Below are 24,499 nucleotides of genomic sequence, written 5' to 3'. Positions count from 1 at the left end.
GAAGACTTCAAAACAAATTCCTCTGCATGAAAGACCCAAGTACCCTGAATCAACTCGGCATTTCCCATGACAGTTATACCAAAGAATGTGAAGCCATACGAGTATACTGAACATACCAGCCTATATATACCAGTATAGACTGAAGAAGTCACTTGGATGAGCGACAAAACGTTTCTCCCACTGAAAACGCTATGTCCAGATGAACAGAATCAACTTTTGGGGCATACTACTGTAGGTGGAAGTGATAGGGTTGAGTTGCTTGTTTACTGTAAAGCAGGTGTGTGAAAACAGTATCGACACTATGATTATGATGACTAAACTAACGTTATATGTTAGAGGTTACATTAGCTAGCTATAAAAACAAAATAAAAAGATTGAGGGCAACATCATTGCATACAGCTAATGTGGCTTAAAAATGCTCTGTAGACACTGCAGCTATTATCACTTTTTTAAATCAGCGTCACACAGTCACAGCTGATGATTTTAATTATTTTTTAAATATAGTTGCTCTGGTTGTATTTCCGTTCAGACCTTATGTTTGAACTCTAAAAACAATTACCAGACCTCTGTGACCACAGAGCTATATATCAGCATCTGCACAGAGCCTCTGTCTGTTCGCCACAGCTATCTGCCAAAAACTGCATTTTCAGGAAGCTGACATTTTCAATTGGCTTTTAAAATGTTAGTTTCATTTTAGGTTGATTCTGGTTGTGTTATGTGTGGCTATGCATTGTGTAGAAATATAAATTTTGATAAAGAGGACAAGGGGGGGTGGGGGGGTGGGAAAGTCAGCTTGGTCCTCCCTTCCTATTTTTGTCTCTCAGCGAGATGAGGTCATCAAACACCAACCTGCTTTGTATATTAATGATGCAACAGCCAGGGTTCTTTGGACACCCTGTCCCTGGAGACTGCTTGTCTGGCAGCAGAGGAAGACTTCATCTTGATTTAAGAGAGATAACACCCTCGACAGAACTGTGACAAAGGCTAGATAGGCAGTGTGAGAGGAGATAGTGAGGGAGTGTCGACACCAGTAGAGAGGAGAAGACAGGACAGGAGGGAGGCAGAGGAGGGACTGTGTGATACACTGTGCCTTTAAAGCAGCAAGCCCCTCCTCCACAGAGCCAAGCAGAAGAGCCGAGTGGTGCTGGCAGGAGCCTGAGCCCAACGATAAACTCTGGCATCAGCTTCCCTTCATCCGGCAGTGAGCGAGGACACAGTGAGGGCGTAGGGGCAGAGGGACAGGGATGGAGAAAGAGTGACAGAAAGAGAGGGAAGTGTGAGAGAGAGGCAGAGAGAGACAAACCAGGCCGATAGACAAAGAGGGAGAGGCTGTCATAAGAATCACACAGCTCCTTTTTCACAGTAGCAGCTCAGTTGATCTGTCTGCTGCCTCCCGATGCAGGCGAATGCTGAAGGGGATGACGGGTGGTGTGTTACGGCAGCATAGCTATCTGAGTGATGGTAGCGGCCGCAGCAGCATCACAATCCGAAGCAGGGGCTCTTCTTGCCACTCTGGCTCTTAGTCATCTTGGGCGTCCGCTCTCCCTTCTCAGAGTGCTATCAGGGCCATTCATCGTTCCCATCTCATGCTTCCTGCCTCCTCCTCCTCCACAGCTTCATCCTCCACTTCTACTCCTCCTCTGATGAGCCACAGCCTCAGAGTGAAATAACCCTGCTAATAGAAGCTTCTCCCTCTGTCAAGACAGTAAGTACGGGAGGAGGGGGGAGAACTCTCTGTGTGTGTGTAAGGGAGAGAGGGAGTGTGTCTGCGTGTGTAAGACAGAGAGGAAAAAGAGGGAGTGAGAACGGCAAGAAGGAGAGAAGATGTTGGTGTGTGCGACACAGGGACTTCTAAAGAACCAGCAGGTTGTGTGTAGCTTCAGTGATTCTGCTGTGCCTGGACAGTAAGCTCTGGGCATAGCAACAGCAAAGTGATGCACAGAAAAGGTGAGTAGGTGTGCGTCCCAGCGGATGTGTGTGAGCGTGTGTGAGCGTGTGGAGGTGAGGCAAGTGCTGCTGAAGTACGAGATGCATTTTAACAGAAGCAAGAAATAATCAACGCAGTTAATCCCTGACCATATCTGAGTCTTATTCACCCGACTGATGCTGCTTTTTCATGCTGCTACGATTTAGAGCAAGCTTTAAAAAAGAAAAGAAGACGAGACATGAACGAATAAGTGATTGCTTTCCTTCCTGTATGACCAGGTGCCATGTGTGATTGGCCAGCATACCCTGTGGCAGTGGCATCGCCCTGGATTTGGCGAGAAGCTCTCCCCCCTGCTTGTTCTCTGGGGCTCCTTTGGGAAGCTTTCATGGGATTTATCTTGTCCTGCTGGATGGCACGGAGCTCTCTGCCTCTCTGAAAAGAGTCCACAGAGAAAACATACATTACACGGATAAGAAGTAAAATAATTATCCAATCACAGCACAAGCAGGCAGACCGGGTTCCCTTAGCAACAACTGAAGGAGACGAGAGAATCCTTTTCTCTTTCTGCTCCTTTGGTTTTTGGGCACACCCCTGTGGACTGCTGTGGGTCAGTCTTTTGAGAAAGGACTTCAAAAACATTTTTACATAAGACAAGCTATCACCGAAATTCCAGAGGAAGGTGCTCATTTGCCTTCAAGTCAGCTTGTTACTGTGTCTCATTGGCACAATGAGTTTTTTGTTATGCCTCCACAAATTCGCATCGCAAGTCACACCGCACTGGCTTAGAAATCACTTCATTTTGATCCCACGCCACCTGGAATGAGCCCTGCATTTTTGGGGGAGATTTGACACTGTGTGAAAAGACCCACTTTTACATTTCTCCCTGTCATGGACAAGAAATGAAGGACAACATGATTAGGTCATCAACTGCAAAGAAAATGGATAAGAAGCAGAGTTTATTTTGATGTGAGTTTCTACTGAGAGTCTTTTTTTTTCCTCAGAGGAGGTTACACCACACTTGACAGAGGAATAATCTCTTTTTTAAACAGGAGCTGTCCTTTCTGTCTTTTAAACAGTAGCCCTCACTAATGGACTATTTTTAGAAGGCAAATCTTGGCCCGCTACCAATAAAATAGAACACGATCATTTTGAGAATCGAGCCACTGCTGGGAGTTTTCTTTTTCTATTTCAAAAAGGTTATCGTGAACCCTTTTCCTGTTTTCACTTTTGTATGTTAGCCTGCCATTATGCCACTGTGTTTTACATGTAAAAAAGAGTGTTCAGGACAAATGGAAGAAAGAAAAAGTCTTTTCCCTGTATAGACAGGCATTTTAAATAGCATCTCCTTGAGAACAATTTCAAATATATACACTGACACATGAGATGAGTTGGCTCAACATGATTATGTAAGAGTTTCATACCAGCTTTAGCCCATGAATTTTCCCTCTTCTTTTTCGATGGATTTACAGCATTTGACTTTTCCCATGCTCCTTTTCTCTTCATTTTTGGAAGTGTCTTCAAGAAGGCATGGATGCCAGAGTGTGACCCTGTGCCGAGAGTGCTGGCGAGGCAAGGTGTTTTGGCTGCCGAGGTGCTTTTAAGATGTTGAGGTCTCCCTGCGTGGCCGGGGCCCCTGTTCGGATCAGTAGCACTGAGGCTCCTTGTAGCCAAAGACATGGACCCCGACTCGGCTCCCCCACGCCCTCAGCCTGTTGGCCACTGGCTCCACGTCACCCTGTAAAGGATGTCCCTCAGCAGAGCTCCGGCCCGGGACACCTCTGAGACCCCCAGCCCGAGAGAACGCATCCGCAGCCACATGAAGATGGTGATTGATCAGCTGGAAGGAATTCTCAAAGAGCTCAAGGATGTGGCCAAGGAACTCCGGGAGGTGAGCATCAAAATAAGTTTACAAATATCAGGCTTTTTCATTTAGAGAGGACTATAGTAAGGAAGACAAGCAGGCAGGGAGATAACAATGGGTGCCAGGTGGGCGTGCTTCTCTTGTAAGCTGCATTAAATTAAGTGTAAAATTCCTTTTCTAGCATAGAGATATTGATTAAGATTTGACAGTGATGAGATCTAACTTTTCTGTGTGTTTGTAACAAAAGAATGTTGTTTATTACAACCACACCAAGGCTTTTCTGCTCTTACAATAAGCCCACAAGAACACAGTTGCTTATGGGCAATTACAAATGTCCTTCATGTGTTCACTGGCGTCTTGTGGGAGGTACAGTAGATGTGAAAAGCTGCTGAAAAGCAGCAAAGCCAGGCTGAAAGGAAATACAGACACAGGCTTAGATAAGATGCATGACTTAGCGCTGCAATAGTTACATAACCATTTTGTTAAGAATCAGCTGGATTCTTACTGTATTTTTGAAACTGCCATGGTAACACTGTAATATGTGCATTTTAGTGTGTGTGCGTGTGTATACACCACAAGGTCTGAACAAGGATCTTCAAAGAGACACTGTGAGTGTTGTTATATGCACGTACAACCACGTAGACTTAAAAAAAAATCTGTGTGATGTTTGATAATCAGTAGTACATCTGTTTATGTGGGAAATCTCTGTAGGATCCTGCAGTGTCCTCAAAGATGTGAGCTCTTCTTGGAAAGCTCTTCTGCAGAAAGAGATGAAGGCAGATATAGACAGAGACAAATGAAACCTGAGTAAACAGTTTTGTCCGACCCATTCCATATCCTCCAAGCTCATGACATGATTAGCCTCCCACCTGCTTCTGGGATCGACACGTGTGTCTAAATGTGTTAAAAAGGCAAAATGGTGGATGTTGGTGCATATAATCACCCGAAGAAGGAGAGGGTGTGGGTGGCTATCATAACTTAGTTCATCACCCCACAGGAACCTTTCCCCCCACATTCTCCCTGACTCCCAGCTCTGTCCTACTCACTACGCTCTACTTTATGTACTTGCACAGTTGGAGGTGCAAGGGCACCGCTTGCAGTGCACCTTCTCTCTGGTGAACAACAGAAGTCGGCCCATGAGCAGAAGTGATTGATGGTTATGGGACAACTGCAAGTGGAATAATGCTGGCTGGAGCTATTTATAAACAAAAACACAGGCTGTGCCTCTGCCAGCTCCAGTGCATATTACCATTCTTATCCCAGACCCCATTAGAGAAGGCTCTGCAAAGTGGCTCAAATGTCATTTTTTATTGGAAGAGTACATTCCCACATATTAAAATGGTTAAGGAATCATATTAACTGAAGTAGCAACTGTGATACCGGTATAAATATCCTACAATTAACTGACCTTTGGGGTGGGAGTCTGTATCAAAGGGAAATGGAGAAATAGAATCAGTGTCGTGCTATCAGATGCATGGAAGCCTAATGTTCCATAAAATCTCTCATTCTTGGCCACATGAAAGGAACACTATAATAGACAACAACTGTCATATAAATAAATGATGAATTGCAGTGTGAATGTAGTGAAATAAATAACTCAGTGGAGGAGCGGTAATGACTGATTATCACCCACAAGGTCTTTGGGGAACTGAAGATAGAGCTCTGAGGAGTTAAAGCTGACATTCTAAAGGAAAAAGCTGCCCAGATATTGGGAACCTACGAGTGTGTTACTAAACTTACTTCACGGTACCGCTTTCAAAGCTCAAGATCACATATGTACCATGTCACTGTGCCAGCTGGTCAAAAGCTGAAACCAAGAAGCGATTAAAACATCTAATTTTAACACATTATTAGTCACGTTGCCAAAAAAAAAAAAAAAAAAAATCTACCTACATTTAATTCTCTTTTCCTCCATATTGCCTGCAGTGTTCATTTAGATCATTTAGTCAATGACGTTAAATGTCACATGAATTAAAACACTTACTTTTGGGAGGTTTTCTAATTATACTGTCTGGATTTTAGAGCATTATGTACCTACAGTTAAATAATGTATCCTCTGCGTTTTTAGTCGATTAAAGTAAAAAAGGAGAACACTTTCAATACTCTATATAAAATAAGATTTAAAAAGCACAGAGGAAAAGCCAAGAAAAATTCTAAGGGGAATCTTTTCGAGAACAATATAGGTTTTCTTTTCAAAATAAGTATCACTGCAGAATTGTAGCCTTCCATCAAGAGACGTCATCACTATCTAGGTTCTCAACTCAATATAACACTAGATAATTGGCACGAATAAACATCCATTAAATTGCTGTTTAAACACTAAACCCAGTCAATGTGCTGTTATACACGAGGAAAATAAGGCACAGTTTAAAAATGACTCAGTGCTTTTCTTCACCTTCACTCAGTCTTCCCACGAGTGACTACCATTTCTCATAAAGAGAGAAAAAGACTTAACATAGGGTCACTTTTGGGTCTTACTGGTTTTGACTTTCAGACCTCACCATCCCCATCAATAAGCATTCTTTCAACAGAGGATGTGCTCAACATCTTAAATGACAGCAAATATAGGTTCACAATTGTTGATACAGTTTGAGCACCCATACAGCCTAAATGAACTCACCAAGTTTAATGTAAATCTGTATTATGCAAATTTACAGTATAGTGAGTGCATGCCATTCAGATTTTTTTTTTTTTTTTTTGTTATGAAAACAAAATATTTCTGGAAACAAATTTCACAAAGATGGAGCTATTTCAGGAAACTTTCAGGAAAGACTCAATGATTGCTAAATTAAAAAGCAATCTCAAGCAAATTTTCATATAAAGGCATGCTTCTGCAAAATCTTCACACAATATACAGAATTCTTCTCCACGCTAGTCATTTGGCTCAAACATTAACACTACAATCACCTTTAAGTCATACAAATTAAATAACATGGCAGCCAGTGAAAAAGCACCAGCTGCACACAGAACAATACATATAGTTCCTCAGATCTTGTGTTAAACATTTTAGCAAACCATGCCATATGGTTATATACTCACATAAATATAACAGATTATGATATTACTACTAAAACTACCCATAAGCACCTTCCAATATAACCGTGAACTTATCCAATATAAATTCTGAATAATCATAGTGTACATAAAAATGTGATTATGGTACAAATCTTGAAATTGGAAGAGTGTAAAATATCAAGGTTTTCCTTTCCATGCTGCAGCAATGTCTCAGGCAGCAAATCTTCCTCACATGTTGAAGAAAAATGTAACACGGAGCACGGGTAGTTTTTCAAGATTGCTCCCTTCAAAAGCCTATTACTGTCAACTGCAGCCTGTCTTACTTGTGAATCCCATTAAGGCTCCATGACAGGTAAAATGAAAAGGACCTAAAGGAAGGACATTGGAAGGTAATATACTGATAAACTACTCCATTTGTAGTAATAATACTGGCAGGAGTGGCGAGACTAGAGGAAATAATTCATTTGGATATCATGTCAACCTTGGACTTTTTGCGAAAATGGCAGCAAACAGAATGCAAAGTAACCTCTGAAAGTTATTGAGTTCTTACTTTTGCTCAAATAAAAATTTAAAAAGAAAAAAAAAGGCAAATATAGAAATGCAAATGTTAGAGTGCACCCGTGATGGTTATTGGAAAAATTGGGAAATTGGAGATTAAAATTAAAAGAATTTAATGAAGTGCTACAGAAATAAAAAATGAGGCACAGGAAAAGTGTATTGTATTTGTTTTAAATGCACTTATGTTGGTACATGTACTTTGACTTTTGTTGCCATGACGTCTGCCATGAGTCACTCTTGGGAATTAGATTTTTGGATAAATAAAGGACTAATAAAAAAGCACCAGTGGCATCAACTAACGTAAAAGGTTTTGGCAAATTATATTGAAGCTCAAGATATTTAAACGCAGGAAGCTAATCAGGAAGAGAGGAGAGAATATAAGCTAGAAAAACAGGCAATTATCAGAAGGATAACACATCCAGAGAACTGGCCTCGATCAGTCAGCCTTTTCAGAATCAGAATCAGAATCAGAAGACTTTATTTATCCCCAAGGGACAATTAACAAACAACAGAGCAGCATAACGTTGAAGATAAGGACTATAAGAACAGGCAATAAGAGTGATGGTAGCTTTTGGTAGCTTTATGCATATGTTCATGTAATGCTTAAGAGCGACTAACTACCCTGAAGGAGGAGGATAGAGGCAGCAACAAAAGGCAAGCGCCAGGTGAAATCTGTGTACTCCAAATGTCAGCTTTTTTTCCCCCCCCCAGTGATGATGTATTGAGTAACAGTTCCATTAATGGGACTGGTCACTAAGCCGTTTCAGAATCATATAATACAGATTTCAGTGTGTCATTAAAGGCTCCAAGTGACCAAAAACAAACAAAAACAACAACAAAAAGCAGTCAGCACCGTTTTTCCTTGTGATTAGCACCAGCATCTTTTACTTTTAATTTGTGCTGGTTTTTTAACAAGAGAACTTGTGCTCAACAAGCTAAGTTCGCCTCTAAATGGCAGATGCATGCAGCACAAATGGGTGGTCTATTTAATTTCTATTCATCACCCAATACCATCTGCATGATCCCTCTGGCCTGGCTGTCAAATCAAGACATCTGTGCTAAAATGGAGTCTGTCAAAGAAAACTGCCATGTAAATTATCTGATCGGGAAGGCTACTATATTGTTTTCATGTGCGAGGCATACGTAAATGCCATGTTATTAAAGCCTGGTGTGGATAGTGAGGTAACCAAGCACCTGGCCTCAGCCTCAGAGCCATCTGCCAAGCCAACAAGCCAGTTGTGTCTCCTGATCAAGTCTGAAACCAGTTATGACACATGTCGAAGTGGGGGTGGGGGCACAGTGCCCCTCTGCTGAAGCTACCATGCTCAGCGCTGAATGAAATCTGTTCCAAACCCAGAGGCAGCCCAAGGGAGACTCAAACCAAAATCAAAGGGCCTTTTTTTCTCTTTTTTTTTTTTTTTTAGAAGAAGAAGCCATATCCTCTTCTCACTCTGTTCCCTCCCCTGCTGCTGCTGCTGCTGCTGAGCAGAGCAGGGAGCAGAAAACTGCTTAGCAAGAACACTTCAACATTTAACCATAAGAGTGGCTCTTGCAATCACTAGCACTTTAACTCAGTGAGTAGAACAATATAGAGGACAGTGGTAAACACACTCTCATACCATAACATTGTTGAGCCTATTACTAGAGAATATTTGCAAAATTTAAGGGCATAGCAATGGCATTAGGAAATCCCTGTGTGGAAAATGGGCCACTGCAGAGTGATGTGATAAAATAGATGAGTTCCATTTATTTCCAAATTTTAGATCTGACCCCAATTGACACGTGTCTAATGAAATATCTTTACAACAAATTAAAAAATATAGCCGTAATGATAAATGAAATCTTGGGATAATTCAGGATAATAACTAAAATGTTTTTCTAAGACATCCATGCCATCGTGCTGGACTTACTACAGAGCAAAAACCAAAAAAAACAGTCTATTTCTATTAATACTCATGATAACTAATCAACTTGGCATGTGGATGGGATTCATTTTGTTTGTCCAAACAGACGCCTACAATAAGAAATTACAATGTAATAAGTCACAAAGCTGTGTTCTGATGTATCATTTTCCACAAAACAACCATTTTGACTTGGCTTACTGCATTGTGGATTTTACTGCCCAGTTAACCACAGCCCAGTGATCTCCACTGAGGATGGCCCAGCCTGTTCTCCAATACTGAATCCGTTTACTTTAGATTGAGGCAGGGTTGGGCCAAGTCCGACACGCGAACATGCCGACCAGCTGCTCCTTGCAGGTCAACGATACTCAGTTGCCAACAGTAAAAGCTTAAAAACACACAGAGAGAAAAGTGCCCTTCAACCTGACATACCTGGGCCAAAGTGTTTCATCTTATTAAAAGCCATTTGGAAGAAATGACAAGTACCCGCCTGCTGTGTCTGTCAATTTGTTCTTCCTTGACTGACCTCTTTTGTGTGTGCAAATTAAATTCCTAAATTAAACTTGGTGACGTGCCTCCAGCAGAGTTCTCCTTGCTCAGGAAAACAAGAAAAAGCAGGTACCGTTTTTTTCGGGCTGAATTCAGAACACCCTGCCATCTCCACATCTGTGTTGCTGCCTTGAGCTGAGCTCCCCATGTGTTTGTCCATTCCTGGAAGGAAGCAAGGGTTCAATTACTCTCAGGACTGAAGAAATTGCTCTTTGGGATTCAGTGAAAAACCAGATCATCTGTTGATTGTGTTACGACCCGGCTTGAAATGACCGTAACAAGAGCGAGGTGTCCCGCGACTTCCCACGCCCAAACAGACACAGCCACAGCATCGGACTTTTAACAATAATTTATTCACAGCAATGGCACTCAGTACACGGTAGTGGAAGTGTATGATTTCAGGGTGAGCTAAGGCCAACACAACAAACAAAACCCAACCTAGGCTTCGGTTCCCCTTTGACCTGTTCAAGGAAAAGAAAACAAAGAAATGACACAGTCTGACCTCCCTGGTCTAAGAACACAGGAGAAAAGAAGGTTTCCCAAAATAATCGGCAGCTCACCCCTACTTGCTCCGCACTTCACACACATGCCCGACTTTAACTAAGTAGCTACGGCTGCGGCTGCTCCGTCTGGACCTGAGGCAAGTGCACGTGAAGTTTTCCACACCCCCCACACCGCAGCTCTTCAGTCGTCCTTTTATAGTTACGTCCACGGCAGGAACCAGTTACATCAGGCCATTCCTTAGGTCCAATCACAGCCGAGCCCCTGCACAGGTGAATTTGCATACACACATTAAGAAACAAACCAACAACACACGCACGTAACAATTGGCTGATTTTAAATGAATTCGGATATGTCCACAGTTGTTAGCAAGTGACAAAAAGATCACTGCTTTAATAAAAGGACATTCATTACCTTTTTGTTTTTATTTTAATTCCACAATCACAATATTTAAAAGTAAGCGGTTTTGAGAACTGCAACGGGATCAAAGAAGGAAAGGACTAGTGGTAAACAATGTGTTAAGACTTAAACGGCATCTAACCTTGAGAGCTGTGGAAAGAATAAAAACTGCACCACGCAAAGCATTCCTCAGAGACTCTTTTACCTAGCTCTGCTGTGGAGCTCCAGCATTCTTTCGGATGCAGGCCCAGCATATTGACTAGCCCACCGTGCCTATGAGACCCACTGGATTAGTTGGCCCTTTGAGCTCTGCCTCCCTCCGTGAACCCTGCACTCAGCACAGACTGTAATGAGGGCTTTAGGTTAGACCTCTGCTGAGATAAACACTCCAAAAATTGTGCTTGTTGTGTTCAATGATTTTTATCAGCTAACACACCTACTGTGGGCTAGTTACAGTGAAAATTTTTACCATGCATGTTTGTACTTTGTGATTCAGCCACAAACCCTTTTGCTTGTCCCAAGGCAAGGATAGAGCCGAACAGGATGAAAAAAGGGTGTTACAGGCAAAGCAAAGAAATACTGAGGGGAAAAAAGGGAGAGAAAGGGAGAGATGAAGGGCGGATGGAGATAATGGTTTCTCCTGCTGCACAGAATTGCGATAGACTGGGTGGAACAGCTTAGATCAATTGTTGCAATTGTGCTCGTTCGTGGGCGTGTTTAGGATTGTTTTGGCCTATCTCTGTGCTGTGAATAAAACCAGTAGACTGTAGTTAATGGTGTGAAAAATGGCATCCATCGAAGTGCACAAGCAGCCTCCAAGAATAGCTACATCATTTCATTGTGTCAAAGCATACTGTATGCAGAGGGACAGCTTTCTCTCCATTAGGCCATCAGATTGTGTTTTACTAAGGTGTGGATATGTGATTTTATAACTGTTGAGATACACATAATGCAAAATAAACCGATTACTATTATGATCAGATTTTGAAGAGGCGCTATATTTTTCTCTATTTCGATTGCCTGTAAAAACGCTCAGGGCAGCATGGACCAACCCACTCACCAGCGGTGCAGCTTAATCCAGCTACAATCTTTGGAACTGTGTTATACTGAGGGATCATCAGGAGGCTTTTTTTGTCATTCCTTTTATTTTTAGCCATAGTCTGTGATGCATCGTAAATCAACCCAGTTTCGAATGAGATTGTTCAGTTTTCACTAGCAGAAATAGCTCAAGTTAGATGGCACACTACTAAGCAACAGGACCATTTCTAAAGCCTTTTAAGGGCTCAAGCCTTTACACATCCGTCCTGACACATAACACCAAACAGGTTCTCTCAGATAACACACAACAGGTGTTTTAGTGCTATTGATATTCAGCATTTCTGATATTTCCACCATAGGAAAATTATTGTGCATCTGGTATTTTGTTATGCATGTTAGAAAATCCTGCCAGAAACTGTGTGACAAGTTACAACAGTATGACTCACTTCTAATTCTGGCTTGGCATGTGTAATGTTGCACACTGTCTTAGTATAATTAAAAATGTGTTGTTTACAATATAGAGCCAGGATGCAGCTGTGACAATGCAATTGGGTGTTTTATTTTTAATCAGTATCAGCTATTAGTTTGTAAAGCTATCTAACTTGATTTTATCATGTGTATAAATATCAGAGGGACAGCTCAGGTTGAGCAATTTGGAAACCAAGTTCTGGAGACAAGACTGAGGTGGTACAGAAGAGGGAGAGACGCCAGGGAGACCACAGAAAAGAGTCATGGATTTAGAGAGAGAGGTACGTGCAGAGGGTTGGTATGATAGAGGAGGATGCCAGGGTTACATGGCTGCTGTGGCAACAAGGTAAGTCAAGAAGAAGATCCCTACTTGACTTACTAATTAGTCCAAAAGTAGCATTTTGTGCAGTGGAAAGTTTACTGAGCAAAGTTTTTAATTGTAAAGTGCTCGAGCAACAGCCCACTTAACTGTATCACTCAGAATGAATCATAATAAAAAGGATTCTAAAATTTGGCAGTAATTTGTCACAATTAAACAAATAAGGTCTTGCACAAAAAATAATTATACAGGGAGTGCAGAATTATTAGGCAAATGAGTATTTTGTCCACATCATCCTCTTCATGCATGTTGTCTTACTCCAAGCTGTATAGGCTCGAAAGCCTACTACCAATTAAGCATATTAGGTGATGTGCATCTCTGTAATGAGAAGGGGTGTGGTCTAATGACATCAACACCCTATATCAGGTGTGCATAATTATTAGGCAACGTCCTTTCCTTTGGCAAAATGGGTCAAAAGAAGGACTTGACAGGCACAGAAAAGTCAAAAATAGTGAGACATCTTGCAGAGGGATGCAGCAGTCTCAAAATTGCAAAGCTTCTGAAGCGTGATCATCGAACAATCAAGCGTTTCATTCAAAATAGTCAACAGGGTCGCAAGAAGCGTGTGGAAAAACCAAGGCGCCAAATAACTGCCCATGAACTGAGAAAAGTCAAGCGTGCTGCTGCCAAGATGCCACTTGCCACCAGTTTGGCCATATTTCAGAGCTGCAACATCACTGGAGTGCCCAAAAGCACAAGGTGTGCAATACTCAGAGACATGGCCAAGGTAAGAAAGGCTGAAAGACGACCACCACTGAACAAGACACACAAGCTGAAACGTCAAGACTGGGCCAAGAAATATCTCAAGACTGATTTTTCTAAGGTTTTATGGACTGATGAAATGAGAGTGAGTCTTGATGGGCCAGATGGATGGGCCCGTGGCTGGATTGGTAAAGGGCAGAGAGCTCCAGTCTGACTCAGACGCCAGCAAGGTGGAGGTGGAGTACTGGTTTGGGCTGGTATCATCAAAGATGAGCTTGTGGGGCCTTTTCGGGTTGAGGATGAAGTCAAGCTCAACTCCCAGTCCTACTGCCAGTTTCTGGAAGACACCTTCTTCAAGCAGTGGTACAGGAAGAAGTCTGCATCCGTCAAGAAAAACATGATTTTCATGCAGGACAATGCTCCATCACACGCGTCCAAGTACTCCACAGCGTGGCTGGCAAGAAAGGGTCTAAAAGAAGAAAAACTAATGACATGGCCACCTTGTTCACCTGATCTGAACCCCATTGAGAACCTGTGGTCCATCATCAAATGTGAGATTTACAAGGAGGGAAAACAGTACACCTCTCTGAACAGTGTCTGGGAGGCTGTGGTTGCTGCTGCACGCAATGTTGATGGTGAACAGATCAAAACACTGACAGAATCCATGGATGGCAGGCTTTTGAGTGTCCTTGCAAAGAAAGGTGGCTATATTGGTCGCTGATTTGTTTTTGTTTTGTTTTTGAATGTCAGAAATGTATATTTGTGAATGTGGAGATGTTATATTGGTTTCACTGGTAAAAATAAATAATTGAAATGGGTATATATTTGTTTTTTGTTAAGTTGCCTAATAATTATGCACAGTAATAGTCACCTGCACACACAGATATCCCCCTAAAATAGCTAAAACTAAAAACAAACTAAAAACTACTTCCAAAAACATTCAGCTTTGATATTAATGAGTTTTTTGGGTTCATTGAGAACATGGTTGTTGTTCAATAATAAAATTATTCCTCAAAAATACAACTTGCCTAATAATTCTGCACTCCCTGTATAAAGGAACATTTATCATATTCAGGGACAAGTCAGTGTTGTCTTTACTTCTTTCGCTCTTTTATATAGTTGATGAATTTACACTTTGTGAGTTTAAGAAGGATGAAAGTTCTCTGGTAAGGTAAAGCCAGGTTTTATTCTCCATTATCCCATAAACACCTTTATGTGATAACTTGTACAGTTTTTAGAATCACAAAACACAAATGGTCAATTATTCTGTAAGAAAGTTATTGAGTTATACATTAATTTTGAATCTGGCCGTTTTATTACCATTCAAACATAAGTTTCTGACAATATGTACTCAAGTGTATTTTTTTCCACTATCTTTTTGTTTTTTAGATTGCATATTTTTGATTTCATTACTATTACACAAAATAACTTTGGATATGTGATGAATATAGGTACAGAACCTGTAGAGAATTTTCTGGGAATAAATGACGGTAGAAAAATTACTGCTTCAGTACTACGATAACAGAGTGTATAAAAGAGGCATGTCTCCTATCGAAGGCTCAATTTCGCTCTTGAAAAGCATTTTGCCAAGGCAACATGAGAACACTATGGGAGTAAAAAGTCACTGAAGACACCATGTGCTTTTCCTCAACAAAACTACCAGACCCATTTCTAGCAACTGAGTATTTAGAATAGAAACAATTCCTCACTAAACTATACAATTTAAAAATGCTACGTTACTGTGCAATACAGGCCTTATGTTCTTTTGAACATACACAAAGATCTGTTTCTTTTACTGGTACAAATCACAGCAGATGTGGTGTACTATATACAGTCAAACAGATTACAAATACTATTAAAAAACTAGTTTAAATTCTTAATTCAGTGTCTGCTCAACAGGGAAATTAAATTACATCTTGAAAAATGTTCTCAGAGAAACACCCTTATCCTTTTTAATGTTTAAACACCTCAGCTACTTTATTTCCCCCAACGGCTAACTAGAAATGCAAATGTTCTTGAGGGATAAGCTTATGCCTAGTGTCATCCTGTTTGGTTCTTTCATGAAGTTCCTGCCTAAAATGGTTGGTTTTAGTCGATGTTTGTCTCACTTTGGAAATGCTTTGTTTAAATTTGAAGTAGAAGAGCTTGTTAGGGGCTTTTCACAGTCTGAGAGTAGGTTTTTCTTTAGATCAGGATTTTAGTGGCCAGTTAAGTTTGTCTGGTAAGTTTGAAATTTAATTTAAGACTCGTAACATTTACTTCAAGTAGATTTTTTTTTTATATTGTTTCTACTGTTTTGGAAATGCAGCATAAAACTGACACAACTGTGTGTGGTGGCAAATAGGATTAGCTGAATTTGCACTCGGTTCTGTGATTGCAAGATCACAGGCTCTGGGAATAATAGGAAATACAAAGGTAACACACCTTGCAATGTGTGCATCGGAACTCTACAAATACCATAACATTACATTCTCTTACTGGGATTATTTTGAATCCCCTAATTAATGCCAACTAGCCCAGGATCCATTTAACATTTAAATGTCATTAATTACTTCACGTTGTAAAGATTTGATCTGTCTGAATATTTAAACAGGTGGCCTACAATGTCTGATGCTATGCTAATCTCCATTGTGGACCTATGCAGAACCTTCTTATCAAATAAATCTCAATTTTTTTGTTTTCATTTAGTATGCAAGTCAAGTTTTGTATTTCACAATGAGAAAGAATGCAGATGTCTACTGACCTTAAGTGATGTGCAGTTTTTGGGATGATATCATTACCTTCCAGCTACACAGTGCTCCAAGTACTACAGAGCCAACCATATTAATCATCACAAAAACAGTGAATCCTGCAAAGTTGCCTCATAGACATCTTTACTAAATCTATGAATCACAAAATCTAAGCATTCATATAGAAAACAAGCCAAGCAAAACAGAATGACACACAGATCTTCATCAAGGCGTAGCACCTGTCCACTCAGGGAGCCTTTTTGCATGCTGAGAGCTGAATGAATTAACAAGTACTTAAGAGAGTCCGTGTGTATGACTCTAAATTCCTACATTAATGCGGTTTTTTTTCCTCTCTACTTCTTTGTGTACTACATCTTTAACGGTTTTGGCGAGGTGGCTAGTTGTTGGCTTGCATACCGGGTAGCTGGTGTTAGGTTTTGTTGCGGATGGTATCCAAAGGGAAGCCATCTATCCAACATAGATTGAGGCTTGTGCCAGTAAGTGTTGGTGGAGCAGGTGCTGAGGCTGCAGGTGAATAAGTTGGCCATGAGAATGAGTTAGACTTCCAGAATAAATTCAGCTCTCCTGTGATAGAAGAAACACTTTGTTCTCTGAAAAGCAAGATGTAATGGCAGGTCATTACATCTCGGCTGTCTCATAATGTTGGTAATGTTAACACATACTACAGTCATTCTAAAGAACAGCACCTTCAAATCTCTTTAGATTCAATGCCTTCAAAAGCAGCTCTGTGTTTTTGGAGCCTTCCTCTGACTCTGTTTCTCTCATTGCTTTGCACTGGCAGCTCACACTGACAGAAGCACGGCATGGATGGCTGCCACCACTGTCATTGTCAATAGCATGACAACACACTATCTAATGCAGGGCAGGCAAAAATGAAACACGCACAGCAGAGAGGACAGGCTAATTATTCAGACACACAGCTAAGAGCAGAAGGGGACATAACTTGTCAACAAACTGTTTGGGTGATTAATTTTTTTTGTCATTTGCGCAGTCACCTGTGTAGTTGGCGGTTTATGGTGATAAGATGATGAAGAATACGGACTTTTATGCAATGCAGCAAGGTGTAAGAGGGTAAAAATATAATGAGTCTTTAGTCTGCTGTTATTTTTAAGGATATTGTCTGGCGAGGGGACTGCAGGTCTGTGTGGGCTGTGAGGACCATAAGTTACAAGGTTCTGATTAGAGAGATAAACACTGGAAAAAATACTCATTATGATTATGCAAAAATAGATTAAAAAATAACAATTATGTGTCTGCTCTATTTTCATAATTGTGCTATGCCAATGATATATTTTCATACATTTTTCATGTGAAAAAACCCCATATATATTAATTCCTAGAAAGAGGTTAAAGTAACAGGAAGGTTAAAAGAAATATAATTTTTCCTTGGTTTATATCCAGAACACAATTTTAATAAAATCGTACAAATACTGAACCTCAGCCTTTTTACATGGCATCAAGCAAACTCACATTTGTAATTATCCACAGACAATGTCTGCATTATGTCAAATGTTTGACTATAAATAAAACCGTAAAGTTGGGCACAGTAATCATTTGTTGTAAGCATTTTTATTCTTTTATTTCATGGACTCTTTTTTGATACAGTAACACTCATTAATGCATTTTTATAGAAAACATCTTCTGTCTCTTGCCCTGAGCAGGATTCAAACGATCCGGCGCTTCATTTCAGTGTGAAATAAGTGACAGCTGTGTTGTAGTGTCACATAAAGAAACTGTTTATGGCCACTTGTGTCTCCAGTGATCACAATTTTTTTCAAATCTCTGGGAAGCTCTTTCTGTTGTAAAATGACTCTATTATATACAAAAACTTTCAGCCTCGTTAGCTAGATTTGTAATTATCAATTGCATGACCATCCAGCTATCTAAATTATTACTTAAACCATTAATGCATTTTAACATCTCTGAAATAAGGATTTGGAGAATATTAAGATAAGATAAGATAAGATAGAACTTTATTAATCCCTCGGGTGGGTTCCTCTGGGAAATTCGGTTTCCAAAAGCACAGCACCGACAGAAGTTACAGTTACAGAATGTTATATATATATATATACACACACATATATAAATACACAGACATATATAAATAGAATATACAAAGGGGATAAATAGAATAAATACGAATAAAAATAAAAATACAAGTGAATTGCACATTTCAAGTATTGAGGTCTATTTGCACCATTGACTATTTACAAAAGTATTGCACAAAAGGTATTGCACAGTGAGGTGAAGAGGCACATAATAACTCAATGAGGTATCTTAATTTAAATAACTTACAAAGAAAGGAATAAATTCTAATGTTAATGAGAAGATGCTGATTAGTAGTACATAGAATGTCCCCAAACTAAATGTTACTAAATGTTTTACATGACAAAATGAATTCAATAAGATCATCTTGTGCTCTCGGGTACTCAGGTAATTTAAAAATATTTTTCCCAGATATTATATATTAAACTGAAAAAATTGTTGCTAAGTGCATGGGCTGATGTAACCCATGCACTTATGCATGCTCCAATAGAAAAACAGTGAACCCTTAATAACAACAGCTGCATTTTAAGGTCTTCTGGATGACTAAGTGTACTGATTTTAAGATAAAAAAAATAAACAGAAAAGCCACTTTAAGATTTTATTGATGTGATGTTCATCTTGATACCTGTCATTAAAGCTTGACTGACTGACTGACTGACTGATTAGCAGGATTGTACCGACCTCGTGTAATTAGTACTTTCATTTATTCTTTCAGCTTAGACTGAAAATACATCGCACAATATAATCAAACCCTCCACCCTGCTACGGTAGTCCATGGTTAACTGTGGTCATTTCATTAGAGAATTCATTATGCATGACAAATTCATATTCATAAACACCAACTCAGGTGTAAAGCCATACATAACACATACAATACATTCAATTTGACACAGTAAAATCTATATTTGCATGCTGTGTGTGGTAAGGAATGTAAAAAAAGAAGAGCCTGACAAGTAGACCCTCTCTGCTGCCCTCAGTTCAACTATGAGTCACAGTTTTGAGGCTTCTAGTGAGACATACAAATACAGATGGAAATCAGATGGTTGGTAGAGATACTAAGAATGACCTTTTGGCTGGAAGAAGATATGGACGGGTTTTGTTAAGTGTTAAGTTACTAAACCACACTTGCTGCTATGGTGACATATGACAATGAAGAAATGTTATATCCTATATTTAATCCATTCTGCTGTCTTTCTTGAAAATAAAAATGGTAGATTTATAGTTTAGTCATTAAAACAGTATGATTATCAATGTGTGGACCAGTGTAAAAAAATCCTTACAATCCATGTGATCAAGGACTAAGGGTCAATCATGACTGGAATGACTGTCATACATTTTTTTTGTACTACCACATAAATCGTAAAGCTCATTCTGCTGCTTGAGGTTTATTACCAATTCTGTGTGCATCTGTGAATTCCCAAAAGGCAAACTACGTGACTAATTGTCCTAATGTTTAGAGGCCGTCCTTGTTTGTCTTTAGAGCCATTGATATGGATTGTAAGGAGGTGGTGAGGAATGATGAAGCAGAGTTGAGCTGCACTGATGACCTCAGGAGCGGCTGCTAAGGTCATAGCTGAAATTATAACTTCTAGAATCAGCTGTTCATTTTTGCAAAGAGGGCAGCTTGATGGAGTGGTTTGCCCAAAGTCAGGACTTTCAGAGTCAGGTGAGGGTGAAGACACAGGTCACCCGTTGGTGGTTTTGATTGGGGAGGCATCTGTCAGCACAAAACAAAGAAGACGAGGACACAGAACAGCACAGCATCCGACGTCCAAAACAGACTGTATAGGGGTCTGTCTGTGGAGAGAAAATATTTACAGACTAAAAATCAAGAGATGAAGTAGAAAAGGCGGCAGTGTGAAATCGAAGAGGAGAGAGGTGGAGCCACAGACAGACGGGGGGAAAAGAAAAGAGAGACAGACACAGCGAAGGCTTATCTCTTGGCCTGCAGACAACAGTTCTTTTTCAGAGCCGCAGCTCTGAAAAAGGGTGGGTGTGTCTCTTTGGGGTGCATGAGCCAGAGGGTCAGCAGTTCATCCCATAATTCTATGATTGCAAGTCAGTTGCAGATGCTCAAAAAATAATAAGAATAAAAATAAACAGCTATCCATTTAACACGTCATTCCAGCTTCTGACAACTAGAGGTTGTTAATCAAAGCATATTTGCCAGGGTTCACAAAGGAGAAAGAAAAAAAATCTCTTTACCCATCTGTGCACTTGCTTGTTTGTAGACGTTACTTATATTTTAACTGATACTGGAATTCACAAGTCCTTTGCCCCCAAGAAGCATCGGATCCATCTGTCTTGCGTCACTAATGCTTTGCACAGTCATTTGTAACAACCATAAATAGCAGTGGTCTACATTTAGTCAATGACATCTGCTATGACCTAAATGGAGGAAATATTAAATGGGCTGCCAGTGGCTAAATTTATGATAGCGCACACACACTTTAAAGGGATCTGTGTTTTCTGTACGTTTAAATTACGAAGGACAATGCAAACACTAAAAAAGCATTTAAAGTCACAATGACTTTTACTGGAGATCCTTTATTCCTTTTAATATGTAATATTTATAAAATATTAGTGCATATAGTACATACAGCACTTAACATACAAATTTGTTCTGATGTATGTGCCCTCTCATTCTGTTTAAGATAAAGCCCCTTTGCTGAGCTGTCACTATGATGCTCTAAAAAGTATTAAAGATAGATAACTTGGTGCTAATTCTTAACTCTTTAATAACTTGTTACAAAGTGTTAAATACCTTAAAAAAAACTCTTTTACATTTAGTTCTACTTTATTGTCAGTGAAGTTCAGGGAAAGGCATCTAACCATCAGGCCTCATATGTAAATAAAAGAGTAAGAGACATGTTAAAGATTGTAATTTTAAAACCTTTTCTTAATGCTCTGCTTTGAAACAAGCTGGAGACAGGATGACCTTTGAACATAACATAGCTGTGAATGTAAATCTCACACAAAGCTCTTTAACTCCACTAATTGATGCCTGGAGCAAAAAGATTTGTTTTTTTTAAATTGCTACTTTGACGTAACCACATGAAGGCTTTGTGGCACTCCTGTACAAGTACACCTCTGAGAAATGTGCACTCTGTCAACATCCCTATCCTCCTTTGACCAGATGCAGCCCATCCAGACACCTGGAGGAGGGCGACACCATTACCTCTCCTCAGCCTAATTGCAGGGACATAGCATTGGCAGTTGGGCAAGGATTCTGAAGCCAACTTCTGCAGGAGAAGTAGCAGGGGCTTGATGGGCTGAAATTCATTCTGACAGTCACTGCCTGATTGACAGATTGCTAAAGGTTGACTGCGGCCTCTATGCGCCACAGGTAGATGGGCCTTTGCCCCGCCACCATGGGGCTCCAGGGAGATTGGTTTTGGGATTGGGAAGCAGGGAACAGCTCAGGAAACATTTAGTGTTGGATTTGAATCTGGCTATAACTGTTGGTGGTCAGGCAATTAGATATACACAGTGCAAAACACAGCCTCATGCTGTTCTCAGCCCACTCCTGCCTGCCTGCCTAAGCCTATACATATGTATGAGTTTGTGCTCACAAAGTGGAAAGGAGTACCAAACCAGCCATAAACTATGGCTTTTCTCATTTCTGAGGCTGTCTTAATAGATAAGATAATCATGGTGGATGGATGATAGATAATGTAGAGGTGGTTACTATTACTGACACGGGTTAACAGTTTTTAATACATGTTTTTTGGCTTAATACTATTCATCGTACATTTCTTTCATACATATCATCTGACCTGTCATGCTGTTTGCTGCAAAAATTGCAATCTGAGTAATTACTTAAAATTGATTGCATCAGATTTTATGCACTTGGACACAAAAAAAAAGGGATAAAGATCAATAAATGCTACTTTCACTTCACAAATATACATCTTTTTCTTTTTTTAAAAATCAGTGAGCCTAGTAGAGGCGGAGGATACACTATTGATCTCTAACTCTCGGACACGAGTGGATATCCTTGAGGAATAAACTTTGTTTCACAGCTAAACTAAGCTACATAGCCTATCAAAACACATCATCTGTATGTGGGGCTTCAAAATGCGTTCTACCACATCCCTGAACAAAATTACAATTAAATAAATAATATATGCAGGCATTGTGAACAGTTTATTTAAATAAGATATACAGAGGTTGCAAATTATTTGATTTTTTTTACTAACCTCTGATCCAAAAAGATCAATGTACTGGATTTTATTTTGCACTCTCAATATGCATGTAACTCACTTTGATAGACAAAGGGAAAAGCAGCAGATAATTTCAGTTTGATAATCTTAAAAAAGAAAAAGAGGAAAGACAAAAACAAACAAATGGAGGCTGCCTCGGGTATCATCTCATTGAGGGGCATCGAACCACTAAAAGCGAAAACAAGCTTCAAGGAAAGGATGGAAAAAGGAGCTCTGGCACTGCTAACAACATTGTCACACAGCCCACCCACCCACTTCTTACCCTCCTTTCACACCACATTGTCAAAATAACTGTCAGAAGTGTTTCATTGCTCAGAACTGCTGGAGAAAATGTTGGCCTTTGCGAGTGGTGGTGTGTGCTCACAATATTGAGGGCAATAAAGAAAGAAATAATCTGACATAGCAGTTCAATTTAGCAACACCATTAATTTGATGAAAGGTGCACCACTCCGCATCTAAGCAACTTCTTATAGTGACACTTCGTTTTAAAGCAGAAGAGAATTTTTCTCATGACAAACCTGCTATAAACTTTTGCGGCAGCCAGTGGCTGTATTTTCCATCTATTTTATACTTTATTGGATTTCCTGCCTTCATCTGCTATTGCTCTATTTAGTGTTGATGATTTCCATTGTGAGAGGAAAAATAGGCCATCGAATTCTCTTAATTCACCACGTACACTCTGGCCCCTGTCATTTAATTGATAGATGGAAGCTCTTTCTTTTTTCACTTTCTCCCACTCCCCACATAGCTCTCCATTTATCGCCACTTTCATTACTCGGAGCAGAACGGTAAGTTTCTGAGATCAGTGCTGGATATCTGGAGGCTAATGAGTTGGGTGGACTGCAGTGATTGCATGAGGATATGCCTTTGCTATCTGGCAGTAGTGACATGTTCAGGGTGACAATAGAAAGATGAGTGACTAAAAGCTATGGCTGCTCTGACATTACATAGAATACTCTGATTTCTTTTTTCTTGCATTTATTCCATTTGTCCTATTTGCGTACTGTTAGGATTTTATCAATAGATACTCCTCACTGACATTCTTATTGGTACTAGTCTAGACATCTCACACTAAGCTTAAACTATTTCATTTTTCATGTCAGCCTGCTCTTGATTCAATAAGCCTAACAAGCCATTGCGTTTGTGTAAAACAGAGTAGCATTTTGGACCAGGTAACTATTTAAGCGCTATTGGGCAGGTGTTGTGAAAAAATGATTTTTACTGGCCTTTTACTCTCAAAGATTTTTGTAAAAGGAGTAGTTGTTAAGACGTGAAGAATATTATTGTTGACTTTTTCTGAATTGTCCCCATGATTCATCATCTCTTCGATGCCTGTGATGTGTCAGAGAGAGGAAAATGATACCTGCAGAAAATGTCATCAATTAGAACCTTTCCGCTGGAAAACAAATGTCTTCTTGAATATGTAACATTCTAACCCTAACAGATACCCGTTACTGTTGTCTAGGTGTTTATCAGCAATTTAGTGCAGACAAGTCTGGTACTGGAACCAATTTAAAATTGGTTATATACAATACCTATCACTAAGTGCTGACTTATTAATGGTTGCAGTTGTAAACACAAGTTTACCAATCACAATCGTCTGCATACTGGAGGTCTTGAGATACATTTTCAAGTTTACTTACTAATCAGTGTATCTCAATAATGACATGCAGCTTGAGAGAGTACGTATTTATTAATGAGCCATCTCTGAGCAAAATCCCAGCAATACAACAGTAGGATATGCTGGTGTAAGTGTGGGCCTGAAGCACCCTGCCAACAGCACTGAGGCATGTCATTAGAAGCACCCAATCCAGTCCAGATACAGGACTGTTGCTCAAGTACTGGAATTATGACCACAGGCAAAAAACACAAACACTGATCCTCCAGCAGGTGTGGGAACAATGCAGGTCTGGTCAGCTCTGTTCTCTTAAAGATGGTGAGGCCAGTTCCTTATATTTTTCTGGTTAAATTTAGACCATTGTCCTCTGCTGCAGACAGAATACTAATAAGGCCAGTGCAAAGCCAAAGAGAGCTGCAAGAGACTCCGCTCCTGTATTCCTCCCTCTTTTTTACTGCATTAAAGCTTTCAGGCTTTCAGAACATCGTACAACTAAAGTAACCCGAACCATAAGTTTAACTGTAGCCCTGAGATATATTGACTCCTTCTCACACAATTATGAGC

General features: G+C 40.0%; 1 protein-coding gene across 2 annotated transcripts in view; it reads left to right on the top strand.

The window, feature by feature from the left end:
* Positions 1 to 798: 798 nt before the first annotated feature.
* Positions 799 to 24,499, top strand: part of insyn1 (inhibitory synaptic factor 1) — a 45,318-nt gene continuing 21,617 nt past the window's right edge. The window contains exons 1-2 of one of the 2 annotated variants that reach the window (XM_040011240.1): positions 799 to 1,947; positions 2,206 to 3,815. In XM_040011240.1, the coding sequence (XP_039867174.1) occupies positions 3,672 to 3,815 (144 nt within the window). In that variant the 5' untranslated portion in view covers positions 799 to 1,947; positions 2,206 to 3,671. The remainder of the gene's footprint in view (positions 1,948 to 2,205; positions 3,816 to 24,499) is intronic. The other variant, XM_040011241.1, reaches the window with a different exon arrangement.

The sequence above is a fragment of the Simochromis diagramma genome, unplaced genomic scaffold, assembly GCF_900408965.1.
Source record: "Simochromis diagramma unplaced genomic scaffold, fSimDia1.1 OVJJ01000603.1, whole genome shotgun sequence".
Classification (NCBI taxonomy): domain Eukaryota; kingdom Metazoa; phylum Chordata; class Actinopteri; order Cichliformes; family Cichlidae; genus Simochromis; species Simochromis diagramma.
The sequence above is the reverse complement of the archived record's forward strand: the minus strand, read 5'-3'. Positions and strand labels throughout refer to the sequence as shown.